Consider the following 19,129-nt stretch of genomic DNA (forward strand, 5'->3'; position numbering starts at 1 on the left):
GACCTTCAGCCCTGTAATTAGTGGCTTTGGCAGTTGTAGAGCCTGAAATCGAATTTTCGGATATAAGGTCCGCCATAAGGTATTGCAAATTTAATCGATCCGAATTTTGGCCTATAGCCTGCAGGGCCCGTTGGGTACTGCGTTGGCGTTCGGTCCAGGTAGGGAACGTCCCCTCCAGGGCCCGTAGGTATTGATTTCGTACATCGATAGGGCTAATTTGCACGTTGGCATTCGCTAATCTAGCTACCAGGGAATTAAAACGGCTGTTAAATTCTGGTATTGACCCTCTAAATTTCGAAAGATTTAGGGCGTGAAATTCCCGATATAGCGAGTCTCTGCTAATTTCGGGTGCAACGGAATAGCTATCTTCCAGGGTCTTATAGGCCGTTACAGGGCTGGAATGCCATGCAATGGATTCTAAAGGTTCCTTGGTTAGGCTGTCTTTAATAAGCAATAATAGGACTGATTGCTCATGTTCCGGTAGGCTATAGCCAATTTCAGGGTTGGAAATAAATTCCGCAGCTTTTATAGCCCTGAATTGTACTATAAGTGCCTGTTTCCACAGGTCGTAATTGCTAGCCCCTACTAATTTGCAATTTTCGGGGAAGGAAAATACCCGTTTTGATAGTTCTTTACCTATCCCGTCACCTAGAATTAGGTTACCGGGTGGATTAGGTGGTGCGGTAGCGGTATTAGCGCTAAAAATCTGTGGGTTGGCCTCCAGATTACCGCTATTGGGGGTATTAATACCCGCAATACCACTAAAACTAGTGGGTTCACCATTTTTCAGCGTCAACAGAGATGTTAACTGTTGAATTGTGTGCTGAAGTTGATCCAATTGCGTAGTTAACGCTTTTAATTGCAGGTCTTGCGCCTGTAATTTAGCGGTTAGAACTTCATTCGGGCTGGATTCAGGGCCCCTATCCGGTGGAATTGGGCCTGGGAGGCCCGACATAGGGCTGTCTTCCATTGTAGGGTGGCCTGAATTATAGTTAAAAACTAACCTAGTCGCCTAAGGGTAAATACCCCAATCTAGGATTTTCTATAGCCGTTTGCCTTCTAACGGTTACAGGCCTATACTTGCCAAATATAGGGCTTATTGCTATTTTCAATGATCGAATCCACTGAAAATACAGGGTTGGAATCCCTAAATCCACAATTAATGGGTGCCCTGGTATTATTTGTACCGATCCAGGTGCACTAGCGATCGAAAGTTCAATTCGCTAGGTGGGTGCAGGGTAACCTGCAGGGTAATTTGCAGCGTTCGGTTAGTGGATCACTGGGCTATTAGCGGGCGAATACAGGGGTTTTGGCCCTGACTCGTTAGCGCAAACCCTAATTAACGCACTAAAAATTTGAACCAATCGCAATAGCGATGCACAACCCATAAAAACCACACCAAAAATTTTGGGATTTGCAATCGAGCGAGCGCTGCAGTGCCTGAAAATTGGGCCTGAGTCAAACGCTAATATAGCGACCCCTCACTGTAATTACAGGGGGGATAGGTGCTAACGTAGCACCTATAACCAACAATTTGCACAAAAAACAGCAATATCTTCGTCAATATACGTGCTGCGGATATGCGACAATAACCAAATTAAAGCCTGAAAACAGGGCTTTCCAATAATGCAAAATGCGCTTTAGTGCACTAGCTAGAACCTTTCCGGGCTCATAACCTGTTAATAACAATGGTGCTAACAGGGGATATAGGGGTAAACCCTAGGTGCGGCGTGGTAAATAACCAGTGCTAAAAGCGCTAAATAATAGGTAGAAATGCACTATAATTTTGGTACTGATAAATAATTGGTTGGGGGAGATTTTGCTTTATTTCCCTTACATACTCTCCGACATCGAAGTGGGGGTCCGCACGCCAGAAAAGGTTCCGGTGCCGCGAATGAATTTCCGAAAAACTAATTTGTATGGGTTTTTGAAAAAACACCCTCATTTGCATACAAACCATCTCTGGGTTTGCATTTAAACGTTAACTTGGTGAAATTTTCAACCCGGTACAGGGTAGCTGACTCGCAGGTGCAGGGTGGGTATTAAACCCGGTACAGGGTAGCTAACCCCACTCGCTGACCTTTAAATTGCATTCCTGCATTAACAAAGTAACGGAATTCCACCATTCCCCACTCCACTTCGGCACTAAATAAAATTGGCTATATACAAATAAAAGTGGGCTTATTACATGCAAAATAATACATATAATTAACATAACGATTTAATAGCAAATTCGATTTTAAAAAGTTTGGACCTTTTAAAATTAATAAAAAAATTAGCGATATTAATTATAAATTATTATTACCAAATATTATAAAAATTTACCCCATATTTCACGTATTATTACTGGAACCAATATTATACGGTATTAGCATATAAAAAACGATCGAAATCGACGCAAAACAAACCTATAACGTTAAACAAATATTCGACCATAGACGAAATTACGGCAAAACAAAATATTTTGTTAAATGGGAAAATTATAGGTATAAAAAAAATATTTGGAAATCTTTTAACCATTTTTAAAATTGCCAAAAACCGCTCCGCCAATATTATTAGGAGTTGGATTTGCGAGCAAATTAATTAAAAAAAAGGATAATTTAAGAAAATACCACCTATTATTTCCAAAAATTAAAGGCCGACCAGGATTCGAAATTATATTACCAAACGAATTTACAAAAAAACGATTAATATATAATATAAAATAAAAATACCAAAAAAACGACGTATTAACGGAATATTGCGTAAAAATATTTATTTTATCCAATAACGAAAGATTTAAAGGATTTATCGGGAAAATTAAATCCCAAACAAAATTAAAATCCGGAAAAAGCGATTTTGTCACGGGCAGGCAGGGCGGACAGGTAGGTGCGGGCGATCAGGTAACAGGACAGAGTATATTGGCTATCTAGTCTTCCAGGTACAGGGTAGCAGGTGGTTGTTGACGAAGACGTAGCTCGAGGAGCTACATATCGGAGACTGCAGAGATTTCGCGTAGATATACGCGCGCGAGGCGCTCGGCCCTCGCGCCTTCACGTGACAGGGGTCATGACTAAGCGACAGCCCAGTGGCTGTCCTTCAGGTCTGTGACAGTATTCCCCCCTTCCAGGCCGAGCTCCGTCACGGCCGGGGCCCGGGCTTATGGGGGTATCGACGGTGGAAATTCTTTACCAATTGAGCAGCGTTTTCCAGGTAATCGGCAGGTTCAGTCGTGGGTTCGCTATATCCAGCCCAACGGACGATATATTTCAGCCGGCGGCCTCCTCGGCCGCGGGTTTCCCAAAAGGAGTCGAGGATCTCTTCGACTTCGTATTCTCTCTCACCTTCCACTTCCAAATGGGGTGGCGGTGCAGGTTGTTGGCCCGGCAGGGGCTCAACGTCAGCAGGTTTTAGTCGGTTTATATTGAAAACAGGGTGTACTCTCATAGACGACGGCAGGTCCAAACGGTAGGCGTACGGGCTAATCACCTCAGAAATTCGGAAGGGTCCCAAGTTCTTCCAATCCAGTTTCTTCTGCGGGCGGGCGGTCTGGATGTTCCGTGCGTCTAACCATACATATTGGCCGACGGTAAGCCGGCGGGCCGGGGTACGGTGTCGGTTCGCCTGTTCTTCGTAACGGGCTTGGGCGGCGGTCATTTCGGCGCGGGCTTGTTCCAGAATGGCTTCCATTCGGGCGGCTAGCTTTTCGGCATCCCGCTGGGCGGGCAAAGGCTGGTTCAGGGGTACCGGCTCGAATCCCATGCGGGGATGGAATCCGTAAGTCGCGTAAAACGGGGAGGTTCCGGTGGTCTCGGACTTGTGGGAGTTGGCTGTGAATTCGGCGAGGGGAAGCCAACTTTCCCAATCATCTTGCAGGTAGGCCACATAAGCTCTCAAATATTGTTCCAGGGACGCGTTAAAACGCTCGGTCTGTCCGTCAGTCTCGGGGTGGTGAGCAGTGGATAGCAGGCTGTCGATTTTCAAACGGGTTGTCAGGTGTTTCCAAAACTTCGACACGAATTGGGTGCCTCTATCCGAAACTATCGTCAGGGGCAACCCGTGTAGTTTCCATACGTGGTGTAGGTACAGGTTGGCGGTGTCCTCGGCATTGCAGGTCCCTTTACAAGGGACGAAGTGTCTCATCTTAGTCAGGCGGTCTACGACCACTAGGATGGCGTCGTGGCCGTTGCTTTGCGGCAAATGTGTGATAAAATCCATCGACAGGTGTTGCCATGAGCGTTCAGGAGTGGGCAGGGGTCGCAGGAGGCCCTGGTGGCCTTCGCGGGACGGGTTGATTCGGCGGCAGGTCTGGCATTTCTTTACCCATAATGATACGTAATGTAGCATTCCGGGCCAGTAATATTCTCAGGACAGCAGGTCGTAGGTTTTTGCTTTGCCGGGGTGACCGGCGACGGGGGAGTCGTGGCAGCGGCGCAGGATCTCGGCTTTCAGATTATTCGAATCGGGTACGTACAGTCTATTGCGGTAATACAAATAGCCGGATCGTTCTTCGCATTCGGCCAATTGCAGCTTGGGGTGGCGGTCGGCGCCTGTCCTCAACGCTTCTAGGGCAGATTGCGTTATCGGGTCGGATTCGTATCCGGCGTCTAGTAGCTCTATCAGGTGTTTTGGCAATAGGGGTTTGTTTTGGCGGATTATGGGTTGTAACCGGGTGGGGCGGGCAGGTAAATTGTGTTCTTTCAGTACGACTTGTGTTTGGTGCTTAAGTCGTTCATCCCCCTCCTCAGGCATATCCTCTGACCTCCTGGTTAATGCGTCGGGCTTCGCTCCTTGTTTCCCGGGTCGGTAGGTGATACGGAAATTAAATCTTGACAGGAATTCGGCCCATCGGGCTTGTCGGCGGTTGAGCATTTTCGTCGTCGTGAAATATTCCAGGTTGCGGTGGTCCGTAATTACTTGGACCGGGGACGACGTCCCTTCGAGTTCCGGGCGCCATTCTTCAAAACAGCGGATAATGGCTAGCAATTCTTTGTCGTAAATCTCGTAATTGCATTCGGTAGCTGTGTGTTTTTTCGAAAAGAACGCGACGGGGCGGAGTATTCCGTCGTCGCCGTATTGTGACAATATTCCCGCAGAAACATAATCGGAAGCGTCGGTCTCCAGGATCACATCCTTTTCCCAATCGAAGTGCGCCAGTACGGGGGCTTCGGTAAACTTTCTCTTCAGCAGTCGGAAGGCGGTTTCGCAGGCGCTATTCCATTCGAATGCGACGTCTTTCTTGGTCAATCTCGTCAAAGGGGCTACGATCTTTGAGAAATCTCGGATAAAGCGCCGGTAAAAGTTGCCAAACCCCAAAAATGCTTGTACGTCAGTAAGCTTTTTGGGTGTTTGCCAGTCCAGGACAGCGGTGATTTTTTCAGGGTCCATTTTTACGCCTTCGACGCCGACCAGCAGGCCCAGGAACTTGGTTTCCGTCACGAAGAATTCGCACTTCGCGGCGTTGGCGTATAGCCCGGCTTTCCTCAGGGCTTCCAGTACGAGTTTCAAATGTTCTTCGTGTTCTGTTCGGGTGCGGCTATAAATCAAAATGTCGTCCAGGTAGGCTGTACAAAATACGTCTAAGTATTCGCGCAGGGAGTCGTTTATATATCTCTGGAACGTCGCGGGGGCTCCCGTTAGCCCGAAAGGCATGACTAGGCTCTCGTATAAGCCGAATCTCGTGCGGAATGCCGTCAGGTATTCTTCCCCCTTTTTAATCCGAATATTGTTAAAAGCGGAAACGATATCGATTTTCGAGAAGAATTTCATGCCGGCCAGGTTGTTCAGGGTCTCTCGGACTAGCGGCAGCGGGTAACGGTCTTTTACGGTAATGTTATTCAGCGCGCGGTAATCCACGCAAAACCTCAACCCTCCTCCCTGCTTCTTCACGAACAAAACGGGCGAGGCGACGGATGACGAACTGGGTCTGATAAACCCTTTTTTCAACTCTGCGGTCAGCCATTCCTTAAGGGCTATCAGCTCTTCGCGGGACATGGCGTACAGGGGGCCGAACGGCGGCGTTTTTCCTTCTATAAGCGGGATATGGTGGTCGGACGGTCGGTGTGGGGGCAGCTTCTCGGCTTCTTGCGGGGAAAATACGTCCGCGAATTCCCGGATTGTTTCGGGCAGGGTCGGCCCGTTCCTATTTTGGGGGTCGGCGGCTAGGACCTCATCAATCTGTTTCAAGGTTACGGCGTACAGTCGGCAGGATCGGCGGCGGGCGTACATGCTCGCGGCTTGCAGGGAGATAGGGGCGATATCCATTTCGCGGAGGGACGGCGGTCGGTCAGCCTGGTACTGGGGGCGGCTTTTTTTTGGTACGGCGTGTAAAGCTTTAACCTTCTCCGGTTTGTCGGGCATATTGCAGTGTCGGCGGCAATAGTCGCTGTCAAACGTAATAACGTGTGACGCGAATCCAATCGTTGGGTCGTGCTGCTTTAGCCAAGGCATTCCTAACACAATGGGGTAATGGGCTAGCTGTGTAACGAAAAACAGCGCGTTTTTCTGGATGTGGTCCTTGATTCTCAATTGTCCTCGGACATAATGGGTGCACTTCCCACTTTCGGCGGTCCTTCCGTCGAATACTTCGATGTCGAATGGGTTTCGCAGCGGATACATTTGTAATTGGCGTTCTTCGGCCCATCCTTGGTCGAGGAAGCATTTTCCTTCCGCACCGCAATCGGTGAGGGCATAGGTTGGGAGGTTTTGGCCCCCCACTGTCAGTTCGGCAGGCAGGATCATCAGGTCGGATCGTTGGTTATATTCCTCTTCAACGGGGAACCCGTGAACGGCGGCGGCAGAGATGCGGATCGCCGGCGGTCTATGCGCGGCCTTGGCGGCCTGGGGGCGACTTATCCCAGGCGGGCTCCGTTTTTCGAACTTCGGCTGCTGGAGCGGCTGGCGTCCGAACCGCGGCGGGGGTTTTCAGGGAGTTTGGTTTGCATCTGGCGCGGGGACCTGGACCTAGACCTGGATTGTTCGATCCCGGCCTGGTGCAGCCGCGTGCGGCGGGTATCCGGTTCTGGGCATTTGGCAACGAAATGTTCTTGGGATCCACAACGGTAACATAGCATGTTTTCCTTGCGGTTGTGGCGGCGTTGGCTGCTCAGGTCCATAGGGTCGTTAAGCGGGAGCTCCGCGTTTGGCTTGGGGGCGGCCCGCGGTATGTCGGGTTGGGTTCGGGGAGCCGCGCGCGCGGGGGGCGCTGCGGCCCGAGGGGTATGTGTCTGTCTATTTTTATACTGCTGGTGCTGGCGGTAGCGGTTATCCAAGCTTTGCAGGTGTCGGGTGAATTCGTGGTATTGGCGAGATGGGGCGGGGTTGTGGAGGAGCATGTCCTGGAGCTCTTCCGATATTCCCTGGAATAAAAGAGGGGGGAGGGCATCCTCCGGCATTTCTCCTTCCAAAGATAGGCGTTGGAACTCCGACAGATACTCGGCGAAATTTACGTTCCGCTGCTTCAGGGCATATAGTTTGTTTTGTGCGTTTTGGACGTGGTCGGGGTCCCCGAATGCCTCCTCTAGGTATTGGAGGAGATCCGTATAATCTCCGAATTGGGGTGTGCCTCCGACCATTTTGGGCAGGATCAGGTTGTACGCTTTACCGGACAGTCGACCGGCTACATAAATCAGGCGTGATTCGGGGTTGGGGAAGCGGTCTTTGTTTGAGGTCATCTTCCCCCGGATTTGGGTGGCGAAGCGGCGGAGGTCGGAGCGGGCGCCCGTAAATTTATCGGGGTCTGGAAGTCGTTTAGAAAGGCGGGCGGAGGCGGGATGTTCGGAAGCAGGCGGCGGAGTCGTTCCCATAGGAGTAACCATAAGGGGTTCAACAGGCGTGTTGGTAGTTGGGGCGGGGGTGGTTATGTGTACCGTGGGTAGCGTTACGGTCCGAACTTCCTTCAGTTCGGACCGTGTTTTCTCTAATTCGGCGAAAGCGGCATCCCGGGAGGTTATGGCGGAGGCCTTTTCCATGGCCATGGCCAGAATGTCGGCCTGCGCCTTGTCGCGGACACGGTCCGTTTCGGCGCGGGCGCCTTGGGTCTCGGCGCGGGCGCGTTGGGTCTCGGCTTCCTGCATTTCTAGGCAGGAGTTCAGGCGGACGTTGCTATCGTGCAATAGTTGCAGCTTTTGGTAGGAATCGGAGATGTAAGACACCCATTGTTCAGGGTGTCCTTGTAGGTGTTCGATCAGTTCCTCGGTCGAATCGGTTAAGATCGGGGGTTGCAGTGACGCAGGCATCGCGGGCACCTAATGAAGGAGCTACGTAATGTCACGGGCAGGCAGGGCGGACAGGTAGGTGCGGGCGATCAGGTAACAGGACAGAGTATATTGGCTATCTAGTCTTCCAGGTACAGGGTAGCAGGTGGTTGTTGACGAAGACGTAGCTCGAGGAGCTACATATCGGAGACTGCAGAGATTTCGCGTAGATATACGCGCGCGAGGCGCTCGGCCCTCGCGCCTTCACGTGACAGGGGTCATGATTAAGCGACAGCCCAGTGGCTGTCCTTCAGGTCTGTGACAATATCCTGCGAAAATTGAAAAAATGTCGGTAATTTTTTAACGTCGTTTTTCGGGGGATATATTAAACCATTTTTGCAATAAAAATTCGAACCAAAACAAAATTCGTTTTCGGAAAAAATGGCCGCGTATATTACCTTTTTTATTTTGTTGCGGAAAATTTCCAAATGGAATATTTGGTAAATGCGTATTTATATAAAATACCTTTTAAATTGTCCAAATATATTATCGAACGTGGTTGGGAAATTAAATTTAAATTTTTCGCGCCCATTAAAAAAGGTTAAAATAACGTTAATATTGGTTCGGAAAACCTGGAATTCCTTTTAAAATTGGATTGCGCGGAACGTCTGTTCGTGGAATTCCTGGTTGGTCCTAATAATTTGCCTGCGGAATTGGTTTTCTTCGTCCTCGCTATCGCTATTATTTTTGGGCCGAACAGGGGCTTTTTGGGCCGTTTTACTATTCGTGGCCGGGGTATTGGGGGTATTATTTTTGGACGTTTGGGAAAATATATTGTCGGATATTATTCGGTATATTTTAAGGCAAAATATTAAATAAAAGCAATTAAAATATTATAATTAAAATATCGGGGTAACCTGTTTTTAAAATAAAATATAGTGGGTTAAAACAATTAAACGTTTAATTGGGTAATTGGGGTTTTTAATAATTGGGGGTAAAATTATAATTATTTTCAAATAAATTTTAAAATTAATTAAAATTTAATTGTTACTAAGCAATCCTAAAATCGAATTTATTTATATGGTAATAAACGTATTTTATATAATTTATATCCCTCGACGTAATATGTTTAATATGTTCCATAGCCGACATATTATTTGTTCTGCTATAATTAATATGCGATATATTAATTATATCCCTTTTTTGGCAATTACGTGATGTTACGTGTCTTTTCCCCTTATATAATCCTTTCCCGCCGGTCGGTGATTCTTTTTGGCGAATGTCGTCAGGAGGGGTGTAACCCCACCTGGCCTCCTTGGTGCTGGCCCAACTTGTTTGGTCGTAACACTCCTCTCTCCAGCTTTCTATACAGGTGCCTACTCGTCGATATTCACATTTCGCCATTGGCCGCCAGTCTGCTGGTTTGCTAACCAGTATCTTCCGATATTAAAGCTGTTTTGAACCTTGAGTACATCAGACCATCGCAGCGGCCCACACCCAAACGGCATGTCTTGCAAACGTGGGGTCAGTCCAGAGTCATTTGCAGGATGTAAAAGTCGCACGCAATACGGGCTTTTGCTACTGATGTGAAAGCAGAATTGGAGGCCTGCGACCTACATAAAAAGTACAACAGACCTATCAATTTAGCGAGAACTTAGCATGGTGGATTTGTGTCGACGGTTAACTATTACCGGGATAGCCAGTCCCAGTCTGGCCCACCTCATCATCCTCCCATATCCCCCATGTCGGCTTTAGTTCCCCGTTTAAGGTTGGCCCTGAACTCAACTCGCATCGTAATTAACGGTAATAAAAGCTTATTTTTTTTCGCCAAGATATTTGACCGGAGAGGGCGACGGTGAGCTTTTTTTTGAACAATGGCCCCTCGTTCCTGGCAACTTTGCGTCCTCGGGCAAGCAACATGTTCTTCAACAAGATTACGGTTGCCGCATTGGCGACAGCAGCTGCAGCTGCCCAGGCCGCCAGTTCTGCCATCGATGCGGACGTCGTTGTAGTTGGTGGGGGCACCTCAGGGGCGTACGCTGCTGTTCGGTTGAGTCAAGACTTTGGCAAGAAAGTCCTAGTCGTCGAGAAGGAGAGTGTTCTTGTACGTGCCTGCGATCAGACGGCAAACATCGATGACCTTTGGCGTGGTAACTAGGATAATTGCTCATATTGATCGTCACTATTTTGCAGGGTGGCCACGCCAACACTTGGTACGATCCGGTCACCAAAAAGCCATTTGGCTACGGCATTGACGTTTTTGACAACATAACCGCCTCTGTCAATTACTTTGCTCGCTTCAACATTTCGACAAAAGCACCAACATTCGACACTGCCGTGCCCATCTCGGCCGATTTCACAGATGGAAAGCTTATCAACTACACCGCCCCCGCGCTCGCCGCAGCCGACGACGCGTTTAGCAGGTGGCGCGAGCAGTGGAAGCGGTTCGAGCCGCTGCTGCTGCCCATAGGCACCGAGTTCCCCACGGGCGACGCCATACCCGCCGACCTCCTCCTGCCCTGGAAGGATTTCGCGCGCAAGTACAAGCTCGAAGCCTTCACGCCGAGGATATGGACCGTCATGGGCCTGGACGTCAACACGGCCCTGGTCATCGACGTCTGGAAGGCCTACTACCCTGCCGACGGGGGCTTTGTGGCTGCCTCGGGCGACAACCGGGAGATCTACTTCAAGGTCCAGGAGCTGCTGGGCGACCGCGTCATGTACGAGTCCGAGGTCGTTTCCAGCACTCGGTCCGACGCCGGAGTCCGACTCGTCGTGAAGCACAAGGACGGAAGCACGTCCGACGTCAACGCCAAGAGGCTCCTGGTCACCATCGGGCCCGAGACCATGGACAAGACCGTCTTCGACTTGGACGACAACGAGACTGCCCTCCTGCACTCGACCTGGGGCAACCGCTGCTACACGGGCATCGTGTCCCATCCATCCCTGCCAGCCGAGACCATCACCAACACCGACCCCAACGCCGCCGGGGGCAACTTCCTGGCCTACCCTACCACGCCGTACCTGGCAAACTTTTTCTACAGGGCCAACTCGACGTTTGGTCCTGTCTTCCGATCCCTGGTCATCGCGCAAAACGAGACCACTTTCCAAGATGCGCAGACCATCGTGCGCGGTTCGCTGCAGAGGCTCATGGAGGCTGGAACCGTGCCCAAGGGAGATGCGAACCAGTTGAAGTTTGAAGCATTCTCGGATCATGGTATTCTGTACCGACGCTGGACTCCCGAGCAGCTCCGTGCCGGCATCATCAACCAGGCAAACAAGCTGCAGGGCCTCCGGTCGACTTGGTACACGGGAGCTTACTGGATGAATAACAATGCTGCCATGCTTTGGAACGCTACCGACACCATTCTACCCAAGATGCTGCAGGGCATCTAAGGGCGGGCATACAGGCTATCTTTTGGTAACTAATCGCAGACAGAGAAATGTAGCATACAGCATCAAGCTTCTAGTCTAGTTTAATATCAATCATGTCTGTGTCTGAACAAACCTTCCTTCCTGAATGCTCGGGCTGGTGATGTCTAGAACTAGAGGTGCCCCCGCTAGGCCTAGTTGCAGACGACGAGCTGTTCTCCACTGTGGTAATGTCCTGTGCGCCTGAATGTATCCACTGTTCAAATGCACGCTAACGATCTCTGCGAAACCTTATTAACCAGGCACCGTGTCTCGGCCAGCCACCCTAATTTGTGATTGGTCAGATCCAGAAAAAGTTTGCAGCTGGCGGAGCCCTGCCTAAAAGCGGCCCTGGTGGCCTATTTAAAGGCCTCTGGTTCCCGTTCCAAAATCTTGAGCCGTCTTTAATCTGTTTCTCTCTTCATACTTACCTTGTTGGCCGAGTTCCGTGATCAAGAAGACGGAGCCGGAGAACGGGAGACCTGCATTGCACACCGTGGCGTCGACCGTTCTGGTTTGTCCTTCGGGGCCAACCCTGGCGCAATTTTTGATAACCCACCTCTTTTCATTGTGTGCGCCGCCTCGAGTGGTGCCATGAAGAAGACGAGCTTTGAGGTGTTGGGTCATGGTGGATGGGTAGGGGCTGACCTAGCGTAAGAATGTATGGCAAATTGATTGTTCAAAACTATGCTGCTTGAATGGTCAGCACCGCCTGTCCTGCTTGGAAGCGCAGGTACCTCTTGTGAATTGGCCAAGATGAGGACCAGAAACAATGCGGCTCTTCTGTGTCGGTAGTTGGAAGTTAGATTCAGGAATTACAGTATAAACTCCTGCATTGCTTACAGGCTTCTGTTGGTACGACGTAGTTGTTTGACTTGTGCGCTGTCGTGTCTGTCTCGCCGGAATTGGGCCCCGCGATGGTGGGCAATTGTTTTGGCTCTGGTTGATTCTACGCTACCCCTCCGGAAGCCAGGAAAGCAAAAGCTTCCAGAAAGACCTCCCATCCGGACGCTCCGTCCCGTCTCCCCTAAATTTCGTAGCGAATTGTGATTTGAATCTAGATTAGTTTGCTCACAAGTGCAAGCAAGCTCCAATCATGGCAGCCGAGGACATCACCAGTCTGCTCGAATACATGAACAGCACCAAACTTGGCGGTGACAGTGACGACGACCTTCCCCAAGAAGCCAAGACACAGCGCACCCAGGGCCTCGAGACGGTTCTCGCCCGCGCAAAGGAGCTCCGGCAACCGGAATCGCTGGATGATTTACTAGCCATCACCCAAAAGCTAGCAACAGGCAGCCGTGACGGTCAGTTTTTTTTCTTTGTTGCGTGGGTCGAATGCCACGCTAGCCTCCATGCTTTTCAGGCAAAATAGCTGACACGCAACGGGAAACACCCAGCTTCATGGAGAATTCCCATCGGTGATTCTGGAATACTGGATTTCTGCCTGGATCTGCTTGCCGAACCAGAAACACATCAATCACTCAAGATCCAGGCACTTCGTCTTGCGGGCAACTCGTGCGCGGACACAGGTAGGCGTTTGTTGTTGGGCCTGCAGTGGTCCGTTTGGACACTTTTAGTGTATCCATGATGTTTGCACCTGTATTTAACCTGCCTCTATATCCTGCCTAGACGAAAACAGAGCACGGGTTGTCGATGGGGCGTATTTCCTACCGATAATCAAGCTGCTCGCCGAGGACGAACTTGTCCCGTTTGTGATTCCTTCATTGCATAATATTTGTATAGAATATGGTATGACGACTTTCCCCCTTGATACTTTTGTAAAAACCCAGGACTCGGCTAATGACATGACCACACCCTACAGAGCCTGCCCATGCAAAAGCTGCAGAGGCAGGCCTCTGCAAGGAACTTGCAGCATGGCTCCAGAGTCAACGGGTGGCAAAGGCACCACACCTCGTGGGAATTGCAGCAAAGACGATTGGTCTCCTCGCATCAACAGAGCATGAGAAGGCCTCCTCGGACACATCCATCCCTATAACCCTCCTGCAATGCGCATCGTCACCGCAGCCATGGCCAGCACCAAATTCACCACTCGATATGGAGGATTTTATCAGCCTGATTTCCGCAGCCACAGCCTATCTGACCGCAGACCGGATCGCTACGGCATCCGCATCACCCTCAGACTCCCTTGCCATCTACAAAAGCCTGGAGACAGCATGTACCCGCTTCTCATTCACAGACGCTGATGAAGATGATCTAGACGACGCCAACCAGCTTATCAACATGCGCAAGGCGCTAGTCGGTATCGTCGCTGACCTCTCGTCCCAACCAAGCTGGACCGAGTCCTTCTCCATATCCTCAGACGGCAACCCGGCCGAGTGGCTGGCCGATCACGGCGTCACTACCGACTGGCTCTCCAAGCATCACTCCCCACTCCAAGAAGCGGCATGTCTCACTTTTGGAAACCTCGCATGCGACGACGCCAAAACGTCATGGCTCGTCGGGACCCTGGGCATTCACAAGCCGCTCATATCCCTCCTCGCCAAAGAGTACCCCTTCCAGCCAGGGCCCGATGACGCTGCTCCGGGCGCGGTGCTGCATTCCGCCATAGGCCTGCTCAAAAACCTCGCCATCCCGTTGGGGAACCGCCCGGTTCTCGGCGAGCAACTCCTTAGCACAGTCGACAAGCCAATAGGTGATAGCGAGGAAACATCCACCACCGGTCTGCTGCCTTTCATCTGGGCGCACAAGGATACCCAACCGCAGACCCAGCTCGCCACTATATCGCTCTGCCGGCTGCTCTTGACAGGGACACCCTCCAACGCCCGCCTCTTCTGCGAACCCCTACCCACGGCCGCATCCCCCGACAACACCCCCAACCAGCCGAGGACCCAACTCCACGCGCTCATCGACGTCTTCACCACGGCCCCGACAGAGCCCACCAAGACCGAGGCGTCCCGGGCCGCCCTCGCCCTCTGCAGGGTCCTGCACGGCAGCAGCGGCGGTCCAGAAACCACAATCCTGACCTCCCCGGCCTGGCAGGAGCCTACGACATCTTCCGGGCCGCTCGCAAACTTCCTCGCCCGCCACGACGGCATCCACGACCTGCTCGCCTTCCTGCTGACGCAGACCCGCTTCCCGGCGCTCCGCAGCGAGGCCTGGTTCGTGCTGGCGCTGACGACCCGCCACGGCTCGGACGGCGCGCCGCTCGTCGCCCGCGCCCTGACGAGCAGCGACGAGGCCCTAGCCGCACTGGAGCGTGCGGTGAGTCTGGGTCAGGGCCAGGCCGCCGCGGAGGCTGCCAGGAAGACTGAGGAAGAGAAGCAGAAGCAGGTGGCGACTGTCGACGGCATTGAAGGGCTGGGCTTGGAGCCGAAACAAGCAGACCCGAGACAGGCCGCGCAGATGGCCAAGATCGACCGCGAGAATGTCCTGGTTCTGCTTGTGGAACTACTCAAGAGCCAGGCCGCGCTCAAGGTTCTGTCCGAGGAGCACAAGACTAGACTTCAGCAGCTGATGCAGACCGGTGGTGAGATGGTGCTTGGTGAGAGGGAGCAGCCAGAAGTAGACGCATAGCAGCATGCAATAGACAAAACATTCACACATTTGGTGCCTCACTTGTCGAATCAATCCTCACATCACCAATATGCCATTCGTAACCACAAAGCATCAAGTAGAAAGTGCTTTGCCTTCCCATTCATTCCGTATTCATTATCAGAATACATCTAGCAGACCCGCGATGCAGTGAAGTTTCTGAAACCATGCCCTGTGTTGCTCCGTGAAATAAACGGCCCTAAGAAACCACCACACCATGTTCTCCTAATTTTATTTTCCCTGGAGCAGACCGCGAGAAAGCAGAACCAACCGAGACTACCTTTAGTGTGATGTGCCTGTGACGAGCAGAGAACCATAACCACGTCTCGTTCGTTGCACCCCACACGCCCAAGAAACATGACAGAAAGATGAAAAAAGCTCCGAAAAAAGACAAAAAGCGGCGACAAGGATAGAAAGACGTTTCTTTTTCATAGATGATGGTATCTTGTCTATTTCTTGGCCTTCTCCTCGTCGGCCTTCTCCCTCACACGCTTCTCCCGCTTGCCCTCGTGGCGGGCGTTGGCCCTGGCCTCGCGCAGTTGGCGGTAGGCGCTCTTGTCCGACTTGGGGATGTCCGACTTGCTGATCTCGGTGACACCAACAGGGGGGACGATGGGGACGACGGCGGAGATCTTGTGGGCGGTCTTGTCGGCAACCTCGGGCTTCTTGCCCTTCTTGGGCATGACAACGAGCTTGGCCTTGTAGGCCTTGAGGCGCTCGACGTTGCGGGCGAGCGACTCCTCGGAAAGGTTGCGGCGGCGGCCATCGACTGAGATACCGATGGTGCGGGCCTGGAGCTTGTGGAGACCAGCAGCCTGTGAGACACGTAGGGTTAGATTTTTTGTCTCGCCTAGAATACTATCCTCCTACTGGCCACAAAGGCTTTCAGAAAACCACCGGGGAATGGCGTACCTTGAGCTCGTCAAGGGTGAAGCCGCGGCCGAGGCGGGCACGGCGGTTGTACTTAATGGTCGGGCATTGCACAACGGGCCTCAACAGGTCGACGGGGCGGGGAGCGACCTTAGCGGCCTTTGCGCGGCGTGCGATTCTTCGCGATGCCTTCTTGCCGGGCTATTCCACCAAGAAAATTAGACGTCAGCGGTTGTTCGAGGCCAGGCCCATGAGCAAATTTTTCCTTTCCATAGCTCTGGTTGCTTGGGCCTTGAAAAATCATATTTTTCTCCAATTCTGAGATTCGTCGTATCGTACCTGGTCGAAGTGGCACCGGACGCGGCGCTGCCAATCCTTGCGGAAGTCTGTATATCGTCGTCGTCAGTCTTAGTTCGTGTCCTTGGTATTGTGTCTTTCCATTCGAATTTCGTCGTCGTTTGCTGGAGTGGAAGACGGGCTACTAACGGTTGTGGGGGATCTGGTTGTTGTGCTTGATCGCCTATTTCGTTGGAAAGTTGTGGATAGTCAGCATCTTTGTGATCTTTCCGAAATTCATTCCTATTCATCGAGAAGGGCGTACCATTGTGAAGAATCCGCGACGGCAAGCTGTGGGTTAGTAGTGGTGCTGATTCTCAACGACGGCGACGTGCTCCTCCGAGATCGAATTGATGGATGTCTAGCGACCCGGCAAAAAGTTGCAGAGGGCTACAAAACCCTACAGGAAGTGGAGACGAGCTGATTGGCGGGCTTGGTGGGGTTGGCCAGGGCAAAGTTTTGTGGTGCCTTAATTGTCAGGCTTTTCTTGTAAAGTCTCTTGTGTGTATGTGGGATGGTCAATCACGTGCGGCTGCCACTTCCATACCATGCCGGCAGCCAGTTGGGAGCAGCTGTTGGATTTGCACGACTTACCTTGGTATGGATCAAAGTGCAAACATGGTAATCAATTTGCTGATCGGTTAAAGGTTCTCGGGTGCGGAGACATATCTTTTCGACAATTGTTCGTGTATAATCAACCATAATTCTGAAGTGCTAAAGTAATATTTTAGACCTACTATGTCAGATCCACGCCTGTCAGTTACTTGAAAGAATAACAATTCCTTGCAACGTGGATTTTCGTCTACTGGTATGGCTGTGAGAAATGCTTCAAACCCAGGGTCATGTTAAACTCCTTCACTTGTCCTCAATCAAGTTGAGTAGTCCGTTCTGGTTCTGCATATCCTCTAATTAGTTGCATAAATAATGAGAGGCACTTTGGCATCCAATATCCGTAAACGCAACTATCCAATCCACTCCCAAGTCCAACCGACTGCCTGAAGCCGATCTGGTTGTGGCCCGTGCACCAATCGCAGCTAGCTCCCAAGAAGCTCCGCAGAAATCTCCTGACGCCAGCCATCGAGCTTTTTTCTTCGAGCCAAGCTGCCACAGTCAAAATCGACGACGACAGCGATTGTCTTAGTCCAGATTGCAACTCCTCTTCCCCTGCTTGCCTGTTGTAATCTACAGTAACAATCCTTGATTGAAAACCCCTTTTTTAATTTTTCCTATCTCTTTTATCCTTTCCCTTCTTTGGGCTTTACTTCTCGTACAATCCTTCGATCCTCTTATACTTCACAAAAAAGTCTACCATAAAAAATGGCCTCATCGTCAGGGGCCAGGACGCCCCGGAGCGTCTCGGACGCAACCCGCTTCACGCCTACCACACCACATGCCGCATCTAAGGCCGGCGAGTCCTCCCGATTTCAACCTCCATCCTCAGCCAACGCAGCCGCCCGACCCGTGTCATCCAAATTCAGAGACCCCAGGAGACCGCCGTCCCAGTCACAGCAGCCTCCCGGCGGAGGCGGCATGCCCTCGCCCGGCGCTCACATAAACGAAACGGCCGAGCAGCGCGTCGCCCGCCTGCGCGCCCAGCACCTTGCAGCTCGCAACGCCGAGCTGACATTCCTGGACAAGTTTGTCGACAGGAGCCGGCCGATCTTGGACCGAGTGCACCGCTTTACTGTGTTGGGTCTGATTGGTTTTACCGGTATGGCACACATCAACTCCATATCTGTATATGGAGAGGAAAGATGACCGGAAGGACTTTCTCACTGACACTGGATATTTAACCCCAGCAATCGCGACTGTCGTGACGGCCTATGCCGCCTTTGACATGATGGTATACAACCGCAAGCGCAAGAGCGAGTTCATAGCCGCACAGAAGGAGATGGAGGAGTCATCTCTCCAGGCCGCCCGTCTGGCCTACATGCGTGGCGACGCGACGGCCGAACAGGTCGCCCTGGTCGAGGAGGCCAAGGCCAAGGGCATCGACACATCATTCTTCAGCAACACCTCCACAACGACAGCGACGAAGCCGCCAGCAGCAGTAGCAGCGGCGGCAGCACAACCCGAAACACCCGCGATGGACATGAACCAAACGGGCTGGCAGGCTGTTAAGGGCTTCTTATTCGGCGGCCTGAAGACGCAAGACGACGTCGTGGCAGGGAAGCCTAGGAGCGAGGCCGCGGGCGGTATCGTCAAGACGGTCGAGGACAAGGCCAAGGCTGCTTTTGAAAAGGAAAAGGAGAACCAGGCCAGCGGCGGCATGCTGGACAAGATAGGAACTGCTGCTGCTGCATCGCAACCCGAAAGGGCTGCGAGCAGTATCCGTATGAGCAAGCCCAATAGCAGCAGCAGTCCTGCTGGGGATGCCGCGCCCGTGACGGATGCGAGCGCGGCACCGTCAAAGAAGGGTTGGTTTTGGTAGGCGTCATGGTATCAATAAGCTGGAAGGCTAAAGCTGTACTTGGAGATCCCTCAGGCGCATTGCTTTTGGGGTCAACAGGAGGCTCTGTAAAATCTGTCGACGGGCATGGTAGAACAAAGGGGAGGCGAAAGCCCAGAGAAGGCATGTACTCTTAGTTGTAGAAATGGGTATCACATGTGCATTACGATGGCGTCGGGGATTCAGTTCGTTTCAATAGAAATTCAACATCTCCACCATGGTATGCGCCTACATCATGGCCATGACATCAGTAACCGAATAACCTGCCTTAGGATTGCACTGTAGATGTTGGATGAATGTAGACAAGGCACCTCTTCGACATAATGAAACAGAA

General features: G+C 51.5%; 7 protein-coding genes across 7 annotated transcripts; 3 read left to right on the top strand and 4 right to left on the bottom strand.

Moving 5' to 3' along the window:
- Positions 1-1,719: 1,719 nt before the first annotated feature.
- Positions 1,720-2,182, bottom strand: MGG_17268 (uncharacterized protein; the record flags this gene model as incomplete). Its single annotated transcript, XM_003717527.1, has 3 exons — positions 1,720-1,778; positions 1,842-1,910; positions 2,068-2,182. Coding segments are annotated over 3 exons (243 nt in total), but the record flags the coding sequence as incomplete, so codon positions are not given.
- A 330-nt stretch (positions 2,183-2,512) lies between these two features.
- MGG_17269 (uncharacterized protein) lies at positions 2,513-2,839 on the bottom strand (the record flags this gene model as incomplete). The annotated part of the gene is made up of 1 exon (XM_003717528.1): positions 2,513-2,839. A coding segment is annotated over one exon (327 nt), but the record flags the coding sequence as incomplete, so codon positions are not given.
- Positions 2,840-9,713: 6,874 nt separating this feature from the next.
- On the top strand, positions 9,714-11,683 carry MGG_14513 (uncharacterized protein). The gene is made up of 2 exons (XM_003717529.1): positions 9,714-10,278; positions 10,368-11,683. Exons 1-2 carry the CDS (start codon positions 10,093-10,095, stop codon positions 11,568-11,570), a joined length of 1,389 nt encoding a protein of 462 aa, XP_003717577.1. The 5' UTR covers positions 9,714-10,092; the 3' UTR covers positions 11,571-11,683.
- On the bottom strand, positions 11,243-12,212 carry MGG_17270 (uncharacterized protein; the record flags this gene model as incomplete). The annotated part of the gene is made up of 2 exons (XM_003717530.1): positions 11,243-11,789; positions 12,017-12,212. 2 exons carry the CDS (start codon positions 12,210-12,212, stop codon positions 11,641-11,643), a joined length of 345 nt encoding a protein of 114 aa, XP_003717578.1. The 3' UTR covers positions 11,243-11,640.
- A 231-nt stretch (positions 12,213-12,443) lies between these two features.
- MGG_14823 (uncharacterized protein) lies at positions 12,444-15,228 on the top strand. The gene is made up of 4 exons (XM_003717531.1): positions 12,444-12,892; positions 12,986-13,117; positions 13,218-13,337; positions 13,411-15,228. Exons 1-4 carry the CDS (start codon positions 12,682-12,684, stop codon positions 15,120-15,122), a joined length of 2,175 nt encoding a protein of 724 aa, XP_003717579.1. The 5' UTR covers positions 12,444-12,681; the 3' UTR covers positions 15,123-15,228.
- On the bottom strand, positions 15,182-16,740 carry MGG_13645 (50S ribosomal protein L13e). Its single transcript, XM_003717532.1, has 5 exons — positions 16,612-16,740; positions 16,497-16,530; positions 16,350-16,396; positions 16,053-16,211; positions 15,182-15,955 (listed from the first exon to the last, which is right to left on the bottom strand). The coding sequence occupies exons 1-5, from the start codon at positions 16,612-16,614 to the stop codon at positions 15,590-15,592; spliced, it is 609 nt and encodes a 202-aa protein (XP_003717580.1). The 5' UTR covers positions 16,615-16,740; the 3' UTR covers positions 15,182-15,589.
- Positions 16,741-17,336: 596 nt separating this feature from the next.
- On the top strand, positions 17,337-19,127 carry MGG_13646 (uncharacterized protein). Its single transcript, XM_003717533.1, has 2 exons — positions 17,337-18,057; positions 18,146-19,127. Exons 1-2 carry the CDS (start codon positions 17,664-17,666, stop codon positions 18,775-18,777), a joined length of 1,026 nt encoding a protein of 341 aa, XP_003717581.1. The 5' UTR covers positions 17,337-17,663; the 3' UTR covers positions 18,778-19,127.
- The last annotated feature ends 2 nt before the right edge of the window (positions 19,128-19,129 follow it).

This window comes from Pyricularia oryzae, chromosome 4 (genome assembly GCF_000002495.2).
Source record: "Pyricularia oryzae 70-15 chromosome 4, whole genome shotgun sequence".
NCBI lineage: Eukaryota > Fungi > Ascomycota > Sordariomycetes > Magnaporthales > Pyriculariaceae > Pyricularia > Pyricularia oryzae.

What these genes read in the sequence shown, in the direction of transcription:
- MGG_14513 (XM_003717529.1), top strand. Translation starts at nt 10,093, where the DNA reads ATGTTCTTCAACAAGATTACGGTTGCCGCATTGGCGACAGCAGCTGCA. An exon ending in TCGAGAAGGAGAGTGTTCTT is followed by an intron (nt 10,279 to 10,367) that starts GTACGTGCCTGC and finishes ACTATTTTGCAG; the next exon opens with GGTGGCCACGCCAACACTTG.
- MGG_14823 (XM_003717531.1), top strand. Translation starts at nt 12,682, where the DNA reads ATGGCAGCCGAGGACATCACCAGTCTGCTCGAATACATGAACAGCACC. An exon ending in AGCAACAGGCAGCCGTGACG is followed by an intron (nt 12,893 to 12,985) that starts GTCAGTTTTTTT and finishes GGAAACACCCAG; the next exon opens with CTTCATGGAGAATTCCCATC. An exon ending in CAACTCGTGCGCGGACACAG is followed by an intron (nt 13,118 to 13,217) that starts GTAGGCGTTTGT and finishes TATCCTGCCTAG; the next exon opens with ACGAAAACAGAGCACGGGTT.
- MGG_13645 (XM_003717532.1), bottom strand. An exon ending in CAACCAGATCCCCCACAACC is followed by an intron (nt 16,397 to 16,496) that starts GTTAGTAGCCCG and finishes GACGATATACAG; the next exon opens with ACTTCCGCAAGGATTGGCAG. An exon ending in TCACCCTTGACGAGCTCAAG is followed by an intron (nt 15,956 to 16,052) that starts GTACGCCATTCC and finishes CGTGTCTCACAG; the next exon opens with GCTGCTGGTCTCCACAAGCT.
- MGG_13646 (XM_003717533.1), top strand. Translation starts at nt 17,664, where the DNA reads ATGGCCTCATCGTCAGGGGCCAGGACGCCCCGGAGCGTCTCGGACGCA. An exon ending in GGGTCTGATTGGTTTTACCG is followed by an intron (nt 18,058 to 18,145) that starts GTATGGCACACA and finishes ATTTAACCCCAG; the next exon opens with CAATCGCGACTGTCGTGACG.